The sequence below is a fragment of the Eutrigla gurnardus genome (assembly GCF_963514095.1).
Source record: "Eutrigla gurnardus genome assembly, chromosome: 12".
NCBI lineage: Eukaryota > Metazoa > Chordata > Actinopteri > Perciformes > Triglidae > Eutrigla > Eutrigla gurnardus.
The window spans coordinates 25,502,534-25,523,465 of record NC_139926.1 but is presented as its reverse complement, the minus strand read 5'-3'; the positions used below and the strand labels follow the sequence as shown (position 1 = coordinate 25,523,465).

The window sequence follows — 20,932 nt, the reverse complement described above, 5'->3', positions numbered from 1 at the left end:
AGACAGGAGAGAACAGAGAGACAGGAGAGAACAGAGAGACAGGAGAGAACAGAGAGACAGGAGAGAACAGAGAGACAGGAGAGAACAGAGAGACAGGAGAGGAGCAGAGAGACAGGAGAGAGCAGAGAGACAGGAGAGAACAGAGAGACAGGAGAGAGCAGAGAGACAGGAGAGAACAGAGAGACAGGAGAGGAGCAGAGAGACAGGAGAGGAGCAGAGAGACAGGAGAGGAGCAGAGAGACAGGAGAGAACAGAGAGACAGGAGAGGAGCAGAGAGACAGGAGAGGAGCAGAGAGACAGGAGAGGAGCAGAGAGACAGGAGAGAACAGAGAGACAGGAGATTTTATTTTGACGATGTTTGCAGCTTGTGTCCATGAACTTGCTGTCGTGTACTTTTATAAATAAAGGTTCTTTAAAACCTTCAAAGCAAACAGAACTGTAGCGCTGGTTTTATTTCCCCGCTAACATCCTGACCTGCTTCTGTCTGATTCTCCATCTGACGGGTGAGAAGTGTCTCATTACTCTCTGCAGCCGGACATTCAGCCTGATTCCACGATAGACGATCAGGACCTCCACACTCGTACTCCTACACCCCACTCAGCCTGAACCATTATACCGGACTGTACCACCTTATATGAGGGGATCCGCTTTTATTCATCAATGTTTCCCCTCGAGTCTCTGAGTAAAACCGAAAAGCTGTAAACTTTATTTTTAAACTTTATGATTTTTGTGTTATCTGACTTTATGCTGTCTTTTTTGAAGGTCACCCCCAAAAAAACACTGAATTATTCAAATCAATCCTGAGAAACGAGCAGATATCTTCAGCTTTGTTTCACCTCGAAAATGAAAAATCCGTCTGTGAGTTCTGACGTTGTTCTCCTCCCGCTCCGACACTTTAAAGCAGTCGGCGACGTCGAGTTCACGGGTTCCTAATGAAGATGTAAATCTTTAAAACGGATTTAAAATCGAGCCGAGATGAAAAACTCCTTTTTCTAATGCTTTTAGATCATATTGTGCACCTATTTCACGATATATGCAGAGAAAAAAAATCAATTTCCTCTCATTTTTAAATCAAAATCCAATATATATATTTTTTTTGCTCCTGGAAAACTAAATATGATGCTTACATGAGGACCAACGGATTTAAACCAATCAAACATCAATCTGCAACGACGGTTCAGAGCTAATCATTTGATCAAATTCCTCCCAACGTTACGTCTCGCCTGGTTTCTCTTTTATGTTCCAGCACGACTTTAAAGTCGACTTTGTTTTTTCTTAAAGGCTCCGTTATTTCCTTAAACAGCTGGACGCTGTAGTTTTTAGAAAATTTAATCAAACGGGAGGGTTTGTCTGGGACTATTTTCTCATGCGGATTAATACACATTTGGTGCTCTAGTGAGCATTGAAAGGAGAAAAAGGAAAATACAGAATATTATCTTAACTATCCTGAAATTAATGATTATTTCTATGATAAATTAAACCAAAATTAGCTCTAGAGCAGAGCAACGACCCCCTGTTAAACCGGTCAATAATAATGTGCAGTGCAGCCTGTAGTACCATGTATAACAGTACTTTGTAATGATGGATACATTAATATATTGTAATATAAATATATCATTTATATTTGCTGATTAGATGTGGAATTAAAGTTAATGGATATTTTTGGACATATTTTTAATTTTGGAAGTCAAAAAAGTTATTTGATCCCATCAGGTCATTTTGTAGACCCCCTACTGTGACTCTGTAGACCCCCTGGTGGTCCTGGACCCCCTGTTGAAGCGGGTCTAGAGAACCCGTACGTACCTTCTAATGGCTTGGGCAGGAAGTGAGCAGCTGGTTTGGTTTTCTTCACGCGGTTCCCCTTCATGGCTTGGCCGTCCTTGTTGAGCCCCAGGAACCAGGCCCTCCCCGACTCCTGCTGTCGGTACAACATGGACGAGTAGATCACGTAGTAGTTCTCGAACACCGACTCTTTGAACTTGCACTCGGCTGTGAAGAGTTCCTGCAGGAGGGGGGGGGGGGGGGGGGACACGAGGACGGATTTCAGTATTCCAGTAGAGACTCAAATTAATAATTCACAAATCACATAATTCATGTGTGAACTGGTGTTGGGAGTGACCAGAACAAACGCCGCCCTTTGTTCACGGTGGAGCAAACCAGGTGGAAGTGGTCTCCATCCTCCCACCTGGCGTGGGCAGGATGATGACGGCGGCGGCGGTCCATCTCGCTATAATCACGCGTCGGGCCGAGCCGAACGACCTGCTCTGATGAAATGCAACTCTCCTCCTGTCCTTGACCTCGACCTTGACATCGGATGTGAGAGCGCTCCTTTGCTCAATTAGCTCGTCGGTCTCGGCAGGAAGTATATATTGTTCGGCATTGACCTGCAGCACCTCCCCCCCCTCCCCCGCCAACGATGACGAATGGACGCCACGGCGCCGCATCTCTCTCCGCCGTTGCCCATTCGTCTCCGAACCAGAAGGGTAATAAGGAGCGCTTCCACATCGTCCGCCTCGCCGGGCTAAAAATAAGAAAAGGCATTCATTGGGTCGGTATTAATCAAAGTTCATCGCTCATCAGGATGAGGAGTTCCACCACATCTGGATCACTGAACTACTGACTGCTGGTCCGGATGATATCAGGGGTCTGGAGCCTTCTGGGAACATTCTCAACCTAAAGTAATGATTAGTCCAAAATTAAGATTGTTTGGGACAATCGTATCAAACGGCATCTTTTTAGAAGGCGATCTCAAAGAAACCTATTAGAGAATCCTCCTCTTTAATTCAGTGTCTGAGTTCATGACCCTGTGAATGGCAAGACACACATGGGCTGGTTTACTAAAGTGCTATGAACCCAAAATGAACCTATTTTTTGTGACTGAATAACAGAAAAGGATAAAGTATCCAGAAATAACTACGCAGTTTCATCCATGTCTGTGTTTTTGTGTTGGATGAAATACTTTCCAGAAAAAAATAATAGCGATAAATGATGTTATTGTTATTTTCAGACCATGTTATGCTGCTGGAATAATGATAATGTAATAATAACATAAGTGCACCCTTGCTAAGAGCAACAACTTGTTTCTTCTTTGAAGAAATGTGAAAAAACAAAAACATTAAAATATCCTCAATAAATAAAACTAAATTAAATAAAACCACACAACCAAAACCCAAGGAAAAGATGGACTCTTCTAACGGAAGGGCAAAGCCTGCTGTTTATTGGCTCAAATGTTGGTGACATGTGATAACGTGATGACATCATCACAGTGACAGGCTGTGTTCTAACCGCTCCGGATCTGATTTACAGGCTCAACGTTGGGTGTTATGATTACGGTGTAATTAGCCGGTTGGTGAATTACTGTCGGAGCTCGTCCTCCGGAGAGCGTCGGGCTGAAAGCAGGAAGGAGCGGAGACACACTTGGGATGATGGGTAATGATCTCGAGGAGCGCCCCGGCTCTACTTTATGTCCTCGCCAGCCTTTGATTGGAGGGACTCCCGGGCTTTTCTCCAAAATGGTGCGAGCTGGTGGATAATGGGAGATGTGTGCTGGGAATTCCTACATTACACCAGAGAATTAACTATTCTAGTGGCGAACTATTAGCTTCTGCAGCAGAGCACAACGGCTGGGCGGGGCGGTCTAATGACTGGCAGACAAGCAGCAGACTGAACCAATAAAAACTCCTTGTATGGTCGGGCCCCCGGGGCCCTCTGGCATGTTTGTTATCATAAGACACTCCCTAAAACAATGCATAGATTGTTTTTTCCAGCCCACAACGCAGGATAAATGTTTTTAATTGTGCCGCTTCATTTGCTAACCCTGCTAACGTTTGTTCCCCGAATCAACGTCTAAACACTTTCTCCCTTCACGGCTCCCCGAGCCGCCTCAATGAGGTCATTAATTCTACTTTTTTATTTCACCGCGGGTCCCATCGGCCGCCGTAATTAGACAACATTTTTCCAGGTATGGCCCCGGCACTGATTACTTCGTCGGGGCACCTACGAAAGAAAACAACAACAAAAAAACAGCCTGCAGTCGCTCACACGTGGCCGTAATTGCGGCTAATCAAAACGCCTACACGCGGCGTTTGTTTACGGGAGGCGAATCAAGCGGAGGTGGTTTTGTTTGGTGGAAGTGACGCTTGATAGCCGCTCGCTATAATCAGTTTGATTGGGAGACGTGAGCGGTGACGGCGGCGTGTGAGACTGAAATGACAAGCCGGATGCTTTCATCCTCGTCACAACACGCTGTGTCAGACGTGTGTGAAGTCTGCCATTATAAACCTAATAAGGGGATTATATGCCCATGCATTATGGCGGCAGGCGATGAAATGTAATATTTTGGAAAGAATATGAGTGACATTGAAGGAGAAGAAGAAAAAAAAAAAGGCAAAGTGAGACTCGGACACTTTCACACCAGAGGCAAATCGAATCATTTCCCACTCCATCCCTCCCCCCCTCCCACCCGGCGCTCCACATCAGTGGCTCCCTGCTCTGAAAGGGAAGGCCATAATTGACCTTGGCCAACAGACAGCGTGAGGGCCGAAACTGTTCAGCCCCACGTAATCAGCCACTCAGTCACCACGGCACAAAGAAAAGAAATAAAAGATGAACAATCTGTGTGTGGAGGCAAAGCAACAACAACAAAAAGGACAAAAAGAGACAGAAAAAGAGAATGTGGCTGAGGGGAGGACGGGGCAGATCCTGGGAGGAATACAGTTTCTACAGAAAAATAACACCAAAAAGAAAAATGAGACAGATGGAGGGAGTGGGAGTTTCAAATAAAAAGAGCGAATAGGCTTTAAAGGACAAGAGAGCAAAAGAGAGTCGCTCTGAAAGGAACGGAAAAAACCCACAAAAACAGGTCGTGACCGAATAAAAGTAGGTGACAGGAGGTTTGTGTGTGTGTGTGTGTTGGGGGGGGCATTAATATGCAGAGTGACTGCTCACTACCCCACCGTGGAAACCAAGAAATTGTTTATTAATGCTGCTGGCATAAAAGCTATTAATCCATGGAAAAAGGTCAACCTCCAGAAAGCTGAGCTGCATTCAAAATGCTAAGCCGCTCTCATATGTATAAGAGTCACGTCGGCGGTGTGTGTGTGTGTGTGTGTGTGTGTGTGTGTGTGTGTGTGTGTGTGCAGACGACGGGAGCTTCGGCAGACCTGTCTGATTATCAAACCCAGAGGAGGAAGAGGAGGAGACGACGGCCAGATGAGGAGTCACTGAAAACAGCTGGACGGACCGTGAACACACTGTTCTTTTTAAACCAGGGATGATCTGAACACATGAGTGGAAGTTAACGTGCAGAAGATTAAAAGAGAGATGCAACCCGGTGGTTGAAGAATTTAAAAAAGTGACGGTTTGTTTTTTTGAGCATTTGAAAGCACGGCGGAATAAAAAGAGAGAGAAGTCAAAGCGAGTTCAAGGCGACTTTCCTGTCTGAGCCTCAAAGTCGGCGTGTCAAAAGGGGGAAAAAAGTCCTCAATTGATTCGCAACGCCGACTCTAATGTCGTGTCAGATGAGCCGCGACACAATTATTAGCTCCGACTGATGAAGACGTTCAGCGCAGGTTCAAAGGCGACGCAAATATCACCTTCGGTTCCCGGAGAAAAGAACGAGGATGAATAACGAGAAAGAAAAACGTCCCAAATAAAATAACAGGTTTAACGGTGGCTCGACAACAGAACTGTTCTCATGGAATTCAAAAATAACTGTTGTTTTACTGTTGCATAATCAGGTTATTAAATGTAATGTTGAACTATATTACGTCAAAGTATCATGTGATCTGGATACAGACACACTCGATCTCCTTTAAAGAATAATGAAATAAAACGACCTTCATCTCTGGAGCCATAAAAGGAGCTTCAAATGCACATTAGAGTGATATATGAGTATTCTTTTAAGTATTCCTGTCAGAGTATTTGCATATGGTCACCGTAACCCGGCGTCGTCTCGGTGCCTCCGTTTCAACCCGAGTGAGCAAAAAATATCTTTTATTGAAAAGGCGACAAAAAAGCACCGACGCTTTCACGGCATTTTTCCACCAGAAGCACTTAAGTGTTCAATAAAGGCTCCCAGAAGGTAGAGACGCCTTTAACACTCAGTACAACACACACACACACACACACACACACACACACACACACACACACACACACACACACACACACACACACACACACACACACACTTAAAAATGTTCCATCAGAGTGCTGCTATTCTCAGTGGGAGGAGAACCTGTGGCATGCAAAGTCCAATAACGATGTAGGTCATGATCTGGGTTTTAAAAAAAGTACTAATGGTGTCTGTCCTGTTGACTTCTACTGAGAGACTCAAAGTGAAGCTGACGCTGAAGTGCCTATAACTGTCATCCTCTCTGCTGGCCACCAGGGGGCGACTCCTCTCTGGTTGTATAGAAGTCTATGAGAAAATGGTCCTACTTCTCTCTGCTGGCCACCAGGGGGCGACTCCTCTCTGGTTGTATAGAAGTCTATGAGAAAATGGTCCTACTTCTCTCTGCTGGCCACCAGGGGGCGACTCCTCTCTGGTTGTATAGAAGTCTATGAGAAAATGGTCCTACTTCTCTCTGCTGGCCACCAGGGGGCGACTCCTCTCTGGTTGTATAGAAGTCTATGAGAAAATGGTCCTACTTCTCTCTTGATGTATTATCTCAGTAAACATTGTAAACATGAGTTTATGGTCTCAATCTCTAGTTTCAAGTCTTCTTCAATCCAGCATGATGTTCATTTAGTACATGATGGTCCATTTAATTCTTCACTATTTTGGCTTCATGAATCTTGAAATTGTGTATTTCTTTACAATTCGTTGGTCGCTCATACTCAATAAAAACCTGGAGGAGAGTCTGTTTGTTGGGGAACAAACGAAACACAACCACCCACACCTAGATCAACGGGGTTGGAAGTACTCAGTGTGTGTGTGTGTGTGTGTGTGTGAGAGAGAGAATGAAAGAGCAAGAGAGAACGGGCTGTCGATCCACAAATTGGTGCCAGGTTGGTGTCGAGGCAGCCAGATATTTGCTGGACTGTCTGGACGGACACACACACACACACACACACACACACACACACACACACACACACACACACACACAAAGGAATGCATAGATGCTCATTGTGCAGCAGAGAATGTTGAGGTGTGTCCAGTTGTGGAGCTGTTTCCCTCTGTGTGTGTTGTTGATGCCCTAAGGAGCAGCTCTGCTCTTTAAAGAGGAAGTCCTCATAGATTCACTTAAAGATCTTCCTCATCTCCAGTCTGAACTAGCGAGCGTTCGTTTATAGGAGTAGATAGCAGCGTGAGGAGAGGAAGGAGGTGTTGATTATAACTTTCAGCATGTTGCTCTTCTCACTCATCTTAGTATTGGGGTTTTATTTTAGTGGCTTCGCTGCCGTGTTTGTTGTTAGTCGAGCTTCTGGGGCTACTTTCATTTTTTATTACTGTTGCCGTTAATGGAGAAATGCAGGTCTCTTCTCAAGTTTATTAGGTAACTTATTACAGCCGAGGGCTTCAACTAACCAACCAAGGGTTGTAAACATGTAACTGAGACCGAAAGGAAATGTATTATTGCTATCAACACTCATAAAAAGACCAAAACCAACAATGATTGGATTTAGTTTTGGTTGTGTAACTAAAACCTGATATATGAATATTATTCTGTGTTATAGACCTCTACAGCTATTAAAAACACATCAATTAACCTTTTACAAGCTTTTAAAAAAGATGACATATCCCTAATCAAGATGGTGATGAACAAAAACCAAGATAGTGATGGACAAAAACCAAGATGGTGATGGACAAAAACCAAGATGGTGATGGACAAAAACCAGGATGGTGATGGACAAAAACCAAGATGGTGATGGACAAAAACCAGGATGGTGATGGACAAAAACCAAGATGGTGATGGACAAAAACCAGGATGGTGATGGACAAAAACCAAGATGGTGATGGACAAAAACCAAGATAGTGATGGACAAAAACCAAGATGGTGATGGACAAAAACCAAGATGGTGATGGACAAAAGCAATCAAGATGGTGAAGAACAAAAACCAAGATGGTGATGGACAAAAACCAGGATGGTGATGGACAAAAACCAAGATGGTGATGGACAAAAGCAATCAAGATGGTGATGGACAAAAGCAATCAAGATGGTGAAGAACAAAAACCAAGATGGTGATGGACAAAAACCAAGATGGTGATGGACAAAAACCAGGATGGTGATGGACAAAAACCAAGATGGTGATGGACAAAAACCAGGATGGTGATGGACAAAAACCAAGATGGTGATGGACAAAAACCAAGATAGTGATGGACAAAAACCAAGATGGTGATGGACAAAAACCAAGATGGTGATGGACAAAAACCAAGATGGTGATGGACAAAAGCAATCAAGATGGTGAAGAACAAAAACCAAGATGGTGATGGACAAAAACCAGGATGGTGATGGACAAAAACCAAGATGGTGATGGACAAAAGCAATCAAGATGGTGATGGACAAAAACCAAGATGGTGATGGACAAAAGCAATCAAGATGGTGATGGACAAAAGCAATCAAGATGGTGATGGACAAAAACAAAGATGTGATGGACAAAAACCAAGATGGTGATGGACAAAAACCAAGATGGTGATGGAAAAAAGCAATCAAGATGGTGAAGAACAAAAACCAAGATGGTGATGGACAAAAACCAAGATGGTGTTGGACAAAAACCAAGATGGTGATGGACAAAAACTAAGATGGTGAAGAACAAAAACAATCAAGATGGTGATGGACAAAAACCAAGATGGTGTTGGACAAAAACCAAGATGGTGATGGACAAAAACCAAGATGGTGATGGACAAAAACCAAGATGGTGATGGACAAAAACTAAGATGGTGAAGGACAAAAACGAAGATGGTGATGGACAAAAACAAAGATGGTGTTGGACAAAAACCAAGATGGTGAAGGACAAAAACCAAGATGGTGAAGGACAAAAACCAAGATGGTGATGGACAAAAACCAAGATGGTGATGGACAAAAACCAAGATGGTGATGGACAAAAACCAAGATGGTGGTGGATAATCTTAAGAATATGAGGTGTCCCCAGAATTTCGAAATCATTTGGAATTGTGAAGCTAAAACCAACGACTGGTGGGATCCTTTAATGCAGAACTCCAAAAAGCGTTCAACAGGATTAGCACTAGAATATAGTCTCCGTTGTAAATAGGATTATCATGGTTGGCCACACCTCCTGAATTTGTAGTTACACCCAGATTTAGTTTGCCAAGTTTAAACACAAATAAAATCCAGGAGATTACAGCTGTCTGCTGCATAATCTGAATGCCAGACTATTACATAAGTAGACCTATTACTGCTGATGTTACGGACTGCAGTGTAGGAAACCTGAAGACCTGAACAGCTGGGTCCAAAAAGCCAGACTAAAGCTGGGATTTCTTCAAAGTGACCGGTTTGATATAAACCGGATTGACGGATTTCTTGGAAATGTGGGTGTGTCGACAAGCAGCCGGAGCACTCAGCCTGAGACAGTCTGTCTGTCTGCTTGTCTGTCTGCTTGTCTGTCTGCGGCTCTAGCTGTAAGGCTGAGTGATTCAACCAGTCAGCCCGAAAGGAACCACTAAACCTGCTGGCCCTTCTGCTGCCATGTTTGATTCAGATGGGGGGGGGGGGACAACTCAATCCGTCTCATCGTCAGAGAATACCAAACACCGCCTTTCTGCAGTCTCATCTAATGGACAACATCTAGAAATCACGTCCCACGATGAAGTTCCTGAAGGTTCCCTGGGAGCAACGCCGTCAGCATTTTCAGATTTTAATCAGTTTATAGAGACCGACTAGTCTCTAGTCTGGCCAACTGAGACTTCATTTCAAGAAAGCTTTTTTAACGAGCACTCATGCATTCCTCCATATTTATCCAGTCAGCCATGCTTAAATAGATTGATTAACTTACATTTTATTAAACAATATATTCTTGCTGATTGGGTCGCCTGTTGCTTCTCTCCCTGGGAAGGCTGCTTGTTGCTATACCTATAGCTGAATGGGTGGAGCCAAAAACACAGGACTTTCACCCAGCAGGCCTCTGTTCATGCATGTTGTTTCCTGTGTAGAGGGACGTTTTATTTTGAAAAGACTGCATGCATGCAACAAGGGTGAATTGACACAAGGTGCTGGACGTTCCCAGAAGAACGAGGAACTACTTTTTGGTACGAACCGAGCATCCTCCCCCAGTATTTCATCGTCCTCATGAAGTCCTGTTTGTGGCGGTCTGGGACCAAGACTTTCCTCCACATATGTTACTTAATACAACGGGGAAATGTGTGAGGAGGTTTGAAAACAGCTGCTTGTGTTTTTTCTCTCTCTCTCATACGAGCGTAAGCTTTCTTTTGCTGCATGTGAATGTTTTGTAGTACAAACAGCTTTCTAGTAGAAGAGTGTGCGTCGGCGTATCACACAATATGGGCTCCTGACCCGCCGACCTCCGCAGTGAAGCAGCGGTGGAAGTACTGCAACCACACCATCGCCCGCTACAAACGCTTCCACGCAGCAGGGGTCAGAGCTCTTCCTGCTACGCTGACGATTTACACTTAATGCTGCACCGCTTGCACACATGTTTAGTACGAAGTATCCGACTTATTTGTTTAGAAGTCCCGAACACGAAGAGCCGTGCGGACGCAGTGGAGGGAGGATTAACTCCGATTTAACAGAATGAATTTTCATGATTTACAGCCGTTCTGGAAGAGCTCCCACCGCATTGATTTTTTACAACTCCAGGGGCGAGGCGCGATAAAACGTTACTTTCATTTCACGGCTTGGAAATAGAGAAAAAGGGGCGAGGGATTCGAGGAAAAAAAAAAGGGAGAGGACTGTGTTGCTATTACACCTGCAGGCGGGCCGTCAAGGACTTCTTTGTCGCAGCAACACACACACACACACACACACACACACACACACACACACACACACACACACACACACACAGCTTGAATCTGCAGCCCTATAGAAAGAGCTCAATAGGCATTCAGGGGCTCGAACCGTGATAAAACAGCCGTAACCTTCCAGAATTCCTCTTTGTGAATGTTTCCTTGCGCTAAATCGAGATAATCTACGTCTGCTGGATTCACTGGACTTTCCTGAGCAACAGCTTCTTTACACTTTCAATTTCAACGGTGACCCGATGTCAGTTCATTGAAAAATACATTTTTTTCAAAGGTTCACTGGAGTTTATAGTGAACGAGCTGCACTTGTAGCGAGGACGGCTCCGAATATATTTTTTGAGCGACGGAAAGTGACGAGAAAAATGGAGAGAATTTGAAAGTAAGAGGCTGATTATGCACCGGAACGCATCAGAGTCATTGAAAAGGCTGATGATAATGATGATGGTGATGGTGATGATGATGATGATGGAGGAAATGTTGCCAGAAAGTTATTGCAATTCAATCTAAGGAGGATGTGAATGTCAATTTTAAATGAAACAAAGTCCAGATATAAATCAATTCCTCCTCCTTTTTGGGATTTGTAAATGTCCTTTAGTTTATTTATATTTTTTGTGATCATTTCTTTATTAAAATGTAATGTGTTTAACTTTGGTTTTATCAGTTGTGATGTGTCTGAAATCATCTGATTGGCTGAGGATGTACGCGTCCTAACTGTGATAGCGGACCGAGAGCATACACAGCCAAGAGGACGGATGTGTTTGTGATCCGGATCCAAGATCCCGAGGACTACTTGTTGCTCTACGAGCCGGCGTCCCTTCCACTGTGTGTGCCGTTGACATTCACACACACTGGGAAAGCAATTAGTCCAGACCAGGGTCATTAATGCGGTGAACAGGCTCCTCTGATTTACTGAGAGGATGACGACGACGACGACGGCGTCTTTCTACATCAAGAGGAACAGAGATGAAAATGTGAGTTCTCCGTTCTTTGAGCCGACTCTTCTTCTGTTTCAGCAGAATCTGAGCTCTATAAAAGGCCGCTCTTTGAACGGGCTTAGTCAGGCTGTTTCAAAGGAGAGAATAAAGAGAATAGAGACTACAGGACTGGAAGAAGGGAGACATTAACTCCTCATGGAGCTCGGTATGAATAAGTGTTGCAGATGCCGATTCAGGGTGAAAGAGGCGGAGAGGACCGCTGGTTCAAAAACAACAATCAGTGAGAAGAACTGCTGACAGGAATAGTTTAAGTACGAGGTTTACTTCACAATGGCTGAATGATTCACGTCAGCAAAATCATTTTTTTCATTTGCAACTGGAAGTAAATACACATTTTGTTTCCATCAACTGATCTCAAATATCTTCTCTTCACAATCCTGAAGATTAACTTAACTGAAGTCGAGGTAAGTGATTGAAGCTTATATGATATAGTATGAATATGTGAAATTCCTGCACACACGATTTAGTTCAGCTGATAAATTGTATTTGGGGTTTCTACTGCAACATTTTACACACTTAAATACTCAAACGCTTGGAAAAGGTGGAGATATTAAAAAAATACAGCGTTTCTGATGGAATTGGGAAGGCTGCTTCTTTGACAAAGGAACAACCTCAGGCCATCACACAAAAACAACTGATATTATTATTATTATTATTATGGGTTGCTAGGTGACAGTGGCACTGGGGTGCATCACAACAACAAACGGTGGCGTTCACAGCTTCTGACAATGTATCCATCAAATCACGACTTCTTCCCAACGAGTATTGCAGCCGTATCTAGCTGGGAAACTTTAAAAACTTCAATACATGTCTCTACTTTTAATACAAGTAAGTAACACGATATAGGGATGAAGGGAATCAGCAGGGAACTGTCTCAGTCGCACTTGTCTTATCAGATGGTTTAATGTGTGACAAAGGCAGCAGGAGGAGCGTAATTTGAAAGTGAAATTCCCATATATATATACAGTATATATATATAAAACCTTCCTTGTGAAAACTAAATAACTTGAACTTTGTGATAGCCACTGAAAAAAAGTACATTCTTTTGTGTCTTCTAGGCGAATATCGGCTGTAGAATATAAAGAACATACTTTTTCACATGAATTTACTCCGATTAAAAGTAATTTGAAGCAACTGGTTTGCTGATTGGTTTGTTAATAATGAATTCATGACTTTGAAATGCAAATAATCACTTTCGATAATAACGTTTATGTACTTTTGGTGAATCACATACATAATTGAAAGCCTAATTTGGGACATCCTTGGTATCCAGCACTTAGCGTAGAGATCAGAAAGCAGATGGAGTTTTTAACAGGAAGTGGTCAGAAACCACAGCCGAGCCCACACCAAGGTCTCCCTGAATGGTATAATTCCTAAAGATTGTCTCTTAATGGCTATTCACAAACCAGGAGATGGGATTATTTAGTCCTCTTTAATTCAAACACCACAGAATAAACACATATTACTCTGTTGCTTCCATGAGAAAGTAACTCTCCAACATTCCTGTGAATGTTTTATCTGAAGGAGCAACAGATGGGTGGCAACACGCAGAGGTTGTCTGCATGCAACAGTGATGATATTGCCCAACACGGCGCTGAGCCCCCCCCTCGATGCAGTGTTTGTACTCTGCAGCCTCCTGCTCCCCGTCACCCGTCAGCTGCACATCATTTACAGCCACAGTATCTCTGCGGCAGCAGAACTCGCCAAACGACTGCTGTTTTCAGTGTTTGTTGGCGACTCCGTCTCAATAGAGATGTGAGGATTATCCCAGATGGACGAGGGAGGAATCAGCATAAGCTCTAGCTGACGGATCGATATTTGGCTGACGGCCACCGTGGAACAGGCTACGAAGAGGCGGATGAACTACCTCAGGGATGTGGAATAGGGATTTCTGGGAGGCCGTTCATCCAATCCTGAGAAAATGCTTCAGATTCTACCGAGTCCTTCGTTCGGAGGGTTTTGAAGGATGCATGCATCCTCCAAGCTCCTAAAATACCCACAATCCTATACGCATGATGCATTTCCTGTTCCCCCCAATTTGGAAATCTATGAGTGATTGTTGGACGTGGAAAGACTAGACTAGTTTTAAATTTGTTTTCTTCAAGTTTGAATGAAGTTATATTCTGCAAAAAGTTTAATTACTGTATTTTTTCAATGGAGGCTGGTAGGGTTGAGGAGAACATCTAAGTTGATAAATTGAGGCTAAATTTCGACAAAAGAGTTGCTGAACGGTGTTAAGAGGCAACCGAGACGGTTTTGAAGTGTTTTATTTTGTTCCTGTCGAGTTTGAATGAAGTGTGTTTCACATTCGTCAAGGTAAAATCTCTGTTTCTGAGTCTGGGAGCATAATGATGGATTCTCTTCACTAACGAGATGAATCAGGGCTTTATTTCAACCATTCAGAGTTGGTTATTGTTAAATTAATGTTAAAAAGCTAACTGAGACAGTGATGAGTTTTATTGTTTTCTATGTTGAGTTTCACTGAAGTGTGTTTTTATAAATCAAAAGAGGTCAAATTTGTTTTTCCAAATCAAGTCTGGTGGTTTTGAGGAGAGCACATTATATATGTATTTTTTTGGGGGGAATTGTTTTGTATTGTATTTATGTTCTTGACTGCAGTACTGCTTTATTGTTTACTGAAGACCAAGGTAAATTCCTTGTATACTTGGTAATAAACTCCTTTCTGATTCTGATTCTTTTTTCATGTCGTTATTCTGATAATTAAAATGCACCACGATGAATTGTGTTTTTCATCCCGATCCACGATGAAGCTGAGCAGCGTGGAACTAAACGGCTGAAGGGCCGCTCCGCCGGTGCAGCTTTGACGCCCACCTCCAACCTCGGCGTTCACTAATGCATGAAGCTGCTCTCCCTGACCGCCACCCTTCCTGACACAACGCTGCATTACAGGCGAGAGAGAGCAGCGCTTTGGAAATAATGAGGTTCCCCCCGCCTCGACTCTGAGCCTCGACTCTGAGCCTCCACCCCTCCCGGAGGAGGAATCATGGGAGGTGGGCACCTTTCTCTGCCTCTGCTGTGTGTTATGTTGCTCTGTGAATTCCTTTAAGGAACGTTGTTTCAGGCTGAGTTTATATGAAATAACATTAAAGCACGTTTTCATCTATTTGTCATTTTCTCTTCCAGGCTAACAATTACTCATTTTCATGTTTGGATATGGAAACAGTTCCTGCTTTTAATGTCATTCCATGTGTTTGATGTCATTCTCAAAAACAAAACAAAAAAGTGACAATATCCATGCACGCTCGCAGGTAATTCACCACCAATTCAACGCCAGAGGCTGCGTTTGCATGAACAAGAAGCCGACACACCTTCTTCCTTCGCTCATCCTTCCACGAAGCCGTGAAGGAGCTCATTTTCATTCATGGCACATTTGAAATAGACACCAGTTAAACATGATCACACGAAGCCATCTGTTGGGCAACGATGCTGCATGTAGCCTAAACACACACACACACGCACACACAGACACACAGACACACACACACACACACACACACACACACACACACACACACACACACACACACACAGTCACAAATCTGTTGATGTATTCAGATTTATGCTCTCCATAAGTTTACACGCCTGAATGTGGAACAGCAAAAGTTCATCAGAGCCTCCTCGGGATATCGGCGAGGATGTATTGACTGATCCCAGGGCTGCCACGTTAATCGCTAGCATGCTAGCATGCTAGCGTGTAACAGCTGACAATAACTTGTGTGGGAAATGCAAGAGCTCGGGGACAACATCTTCCAGATAACTTTAAACTAAAAAACGGACATTGGCAACTATCGTGATGCATCACCTCCGTTGTTCTTAACACAATATGATGAAATAAATTCATATAGAAAAAATGCTGCCATTAACTAAATATCAACCTGAAAGTGTCATATACAAAATAATTAATCCTACAATCATCCCTCTCTCTTTAGATGAAATGTCTCCATCTTAAGACTCCTTTTTCTTTACTTCACTGCATGTTTCACTTTATTTCTCTGCCAATGAAATGAATGCATCACTCTGTGGTTCCTGTGGTGCGACTGCGTGAGTCACAGTCTTATCTATCAGCAATGTGATAATAAAAAGGGATCCACATAGATGTAGATAAGAAATAACCTGCATGTGCACACATGTCGAATTGATTTTAAACATCGTAATCTTCTCTCTGATCTCACAACGAAAGGTCGTTTTAATATCAGGTGCAGCTGAATGCTCCACCTGTGAAATGTCATGTCTTTGTATGACAGCTGAAGATGAAAGCAATGGAGCAGCGGACCCCCTCCCCCCATTTAAGACTTCCCTTTATGCTAACACTTATACTTAGGGCTGGCTCAGGCTCGCCTTGGACCGGCCCTTAGTGAAGGTGCTACAGGGCTGGACAGTCGGGGGACTCTCCCCTCCCCCCATTTAAGACTTCTCTTTATGCTAACACTTATACTTAGGGCTGGCTCAGACTCGCCTTGGACCGGCCCTTAGTGAAGCTGCTACAGGGCTGGACAGTCGGGGGACTCTCCCCCCATTTAAGACTTCTCTTTATGCTAACACTTATACTTAGGGTTGGCTCAGGCTCGCCTTGGACCGGCCCTTAGCGAAGCTGCTACAGCGCTGGACAGTCGGGGGACTCTCCCCTCCCCCCATTTAAGACTTCCCTTTATGCTAACACTTATACTCAGGGCTGGCTCAGGCTCGACCTTGGACCGGCCCTTAGTGAAGCTGCTACAGTCGGGGGATTCTCCCCCTCCATCTGGATCATACATTGATGCTTGTTACTAACTCGACTTCTTCTTCCTTGGAGTCTTCGTGCTTCCTCTCCTCTCAGGTATAACTGTACCGTTAAGGTTTTACTTATTCATATTTCTATTATTAATATGCTGCTCGTCCTGCTTTATTATATCCGTTGCTGCTGTTACCCTTAGTAGTAATCCATTACTGCTCTGATTACATGCATCATATCTGTCATATATCGATAATTATAACACAGTCATGGACTGACTGTGTTATAATTATCACGTTGCTTTGTTTGCATTCAGTCTAAATCTAAATCCTTCTCACGAGGTCTCTTCCTTTGTTTTCCCTGTTAAAAGGGTTTTCAGGGAGTTTTTCCTTCGTCGATGGAGGCTCCCGAGACAGAAGATGTCAGAGTGTAAAGTCCTCTGAGGCAAATTTGTGATTTAGGGTTATATAAATAAAAGTGAATTGGAACTGGGTATTAAAAAAAATGACCAAAGGGTTTGAGAGATGAATAAGAATGTTTGGGGGGGTTAAATCAATACCCGAACCCGGGCAACTCCAGGCCTCTCAAAGGACTCTGTTGGTTTCACACCACCGAGTCCTGAATAAGCCCCTGGTTTCTATTATCCCCCCCACACACACACACACACTTTCATTTTCACACTGATGCAAAGTGAGGGAGCCCTCACATTAAGCTTCCTCGGAGCTGAATTGGCCACTACAGGGAAGAGCTGCCCTCGCTCTTCTGCGCTCATCACACCGCTGATGATACAGCCTCCACTCTAACAAATGAACCCAAAGCCACCGCGCCGCTGCAGATTGGTCCTCTCAAGGGTTTCATTTCTAAAAAAAAAAAGAATAAAAAACAGGCCACTCAAGTGATGTGGCGAGTCAATTTGACAATCATGAAAGGTAGCGCTAACAAGTGCAGACTCCCGATAAAGAAAGGCTGCAGTGAAGGGAAGGGGGGGCGGCTCCAAAGACAACCAGCCAACCGTGAAATGCCCAACCTTTACACTGGAGAGATGGTAGGCGACTGTATTAGCACGGCGGGAAAACAACACCAAAATCAGTGGGGTTGCATTCTCTGGCACCATCGTTTCATCATGTAGCACAAAACTCTACAATCCACCAGTTCTTGGTTTGCTCTTTGAGGGGATTTAAATATCCTGGTCCCTACAGAACAATTAGGGTTTGTCTCATTTGAATGCGTGTTACGGTTATCTCCAGACTACAGGTCGTGTTCCCGTTACTTTCCTTCCCCCACGGTACAGATTCCAGGAGAAAATGCCTGATTCAGAGGCTTGGAAGAGAAATTAACTTGAGGTTTATTGGCTCAGCTACAGAAAGGAGCAGATTAAAAAAATAATAATAAAGACGTGAGATGATTGAACTCCCCTTTATTCCGTCGTGCGTCCTTTGTGCCGGGCAGCGCACTCACTTTGATGCTATCTCCATCGCCATCCGAGCCTCGGGCGCCTCGCACAAAAGGAATACGATGCACAACCGGAGGCCCTGAATGGGCTTCCAATCTCTTCACTCAAAGAGCGGGCTACACTCCTTTTGATTCACCTTCATCTGTTCAAATGAGTGTCACTCATTATCAAAGCCCGTCATCACGGCGAAAAGCCTCGGAATAACAAATGAAGTGAGTTCTAGTTAATAAAAAGGACAATGGCTTCAGGAAAACGAAGCCGTGTTGAGAGAAAATCTCCTGATATACTGAGCAACACGTTCTTCTCTGCATTAACATAACCTTCAAAGTAGTTTCAGGGAAAAAATGTGAGTGCACTACAACCAAATACTCTTAATGGGTGGGAAAGGTCAACCGTCGACAGTGATAATGGGAGAACTGGTTGAAGCTCGCGAACAGACGAGCACAGAGGAAGGGGGAGGAGGACGAAGAAAATGATACGAGGCTGCCATTACCGGAGTAATTCTCACACTAAGGAGCAAAGAGAGACCTCTGAGTGGGCGGCTGGGTAGTCAAGGTCTGAGCAGAGCCTCCATTAGCACAGAAATAAGCTGCAAATGGAGGTGGGGGGGTGCTGTGTGAAGAGAGGAAGAGGAGCAGAAGGAACACATCGCCTCGACTGGCCTCAAAAAGAGACTTCTGAACACGTCCGGCCAACAAAATAAGTAAAAAAAAAGAAAAAGCTTGAAGATAAAAAGGTCTCTGGAGGAATCCCAGTTCCAAACACGGCTGCAGAGAAAAGGAGGCTTTGGGTGAACCGGACCGGCAATTAGCACTCATCGACTACATGTAGGTCTGGCAATCAACAGTTGTCAACTTATCACAGAGAAGCCAAACCGCCTCACGTACACTGAATGTTGCAGATGGATGAGCGTCGAGAGAGCAGTGATTGAGAAAAATCTATGAAAATGATATATTTAATATGAGTGGAGCAACACAGGTGGCCACAAAGTACTTTACATGTATTTATTCATTTGGCAAAGTACACCTATTGCTCCTACACTAAAAAACACGCTGATTTCATTCTTACCTTTCACAATAAAAGCCCTGGACATTGATTTGTGGCATCACTGCTACCAGTGGAACTCAAATTACCTACACAATATGTATTTATTTGAGAAAAATGTTGGCCATTTTTTATGGATACCATGGATTTTGCGACAGCAGTGTTTTTTATTTTATTTTACAGTTGACCTTACGTTTTAGTCCTCTATCTGGACAAAGAGGGTTATGCTTTATTTGCTAAGTTGTAATATTTCTCTAAATCTCCTTTATAAAGCGTACACATCTATATGAGTAAGGAGGAAAAAGATTGTGTGCAATCAACAAATTGTGCATGTTATACCTCCATATATCTGATGCAGTAGTAGTGTGCCCGTAGAATATAATAATTCATAATCCCCACTGTGCAGGATTCTAGGTTAGTCCTCCTTAAAAAAAAAGGAATTGAATTCCCCGGCTTAAGTCGAGCAGTGATTAAGTATTGGAGAATTCCACTGGAACACCGGTGCATTGTGCAGCGAGGGAAGTGGCCGCTCTAAACCTCCGAGGTAATGAATGAAGAATCAGATGGCTCCGCTCCCGGCGCAGCCCTCCGAGGATTAAGAACAAGAGGCCGGCGAAGAAGAGGAGGAGGAGGAGGAGGAGGAGACAGTGATTCTGATGGATACACCTGTCTCAGAGAGGAGCAGAACTCCCTACGTTCCTCCCCGCTGATTGATTTGAATGACTGGGAGAGGAGGAGTGAGACTAGGAGCACTATCTGGACTCATCACCTCCTTTATTTTGAAAGGCGGTCAGCAACGGACCATGAAGTAGAAGAGATTTGCAGCTCCAGCCTCTTTATAGCGTTCACATAATACTAATTTATCTGCCAATAGCATGCATCCAATCCGTTCTTCCACAGACTAACAGAAGATCGATCCTTTGCAAATGTAATATCCTGTGAAACAGATCCCATGTGAGGCGGGATACCTGTTCCTCTGGAATGAACGCTCATTCAACCTGATGAATAGGACTCTGTATGCATGAATGTCTGCTTAATGGGATCCCCAACCTTCAGTACGGTGCAATTATGCTGTTGCAAATGTGTTTATGTACCTTTATATACACACAGAATCTCTTATATGAAAAACACACAAAGACTACAAACATGTGGAGACATGCATTTAGCACGCCCTCATGTTTAAACAGAATTATGTAAATGAGCAAAGGCACGCTCAGATATCTGCTTACCGAGGTGTAGAGATGGCCCTCCCCGTTCATGGCGATGTATAACCCTGTCTTCACGGACTGAATGGCGACGACTCTGAGGCCCACAGGAATAAGGTTGAACAAAGCTGGAAAACACACACAGGACAAATATTACAGCCGCATCGCCGTAGTAACGCTAAATACGCCGGGAACTTACTTGCGTGATTCATCATCTGGATGCGAGCTGCCCGTCATCGACGCTCCGAGAGGCACAGATAACACAATTGCTATAGCTGTCGCATCGGGCGTAATCTCTGAAGATGAATTGCAGCGCGGCCGGTGGTGAACGTGACTAGCGTAGCGTAGCCGCGGCCACCCAGAGCTACCTGGAGGAAGTAGCTGTGTAATTGGGGGCCACCGCCGGTGCGTGACGGATCTAATGGGCCCTTTGTTGTTGCAGCAGACTCTGTGGGCCTGGTGGCTAATTCGCTAGCGTGAGGAAAAACAGGATTGACCTGGCCGAGGTGGTAAGTGTGTGAGACTCTTACAGCCACATAATGACCTCTGCTGACCCCT

The 20,932-nt window shown here is 44.0% G+C and overlaps 1 protein-coding gene across 3 annotated transcripts in view; it reads right to left on the bottom strand.

Moving 5' to 3' along the window:
• The window catches only part of fgf14 (fibroblast growth factor 14), a 90,080-nt gene that overhangs the window by 436 nt on the left and 68,712 nt on the right, over positions 1–20,932 (bottom strand). For all 3 annotated transcript variants that reach the window (XM_084023053.1, XM_084023055.1, XM_084023054.1), the window contains exons 3-4: positions 20,399–20,502; positions 1,804–2,002 (exon numbers count right to left, since the gene is read on the bottom strand). In XM_084023053.1, coding sequence (XP_083879179.1) covers positions 1,804–2,002; positions 20,399–20,502 — 303 coding nt within the window. The remainder of the gene's footprint in view (positions 1–1,803; positions 2,003–20,398; positions 20,503–20,932) is intronic.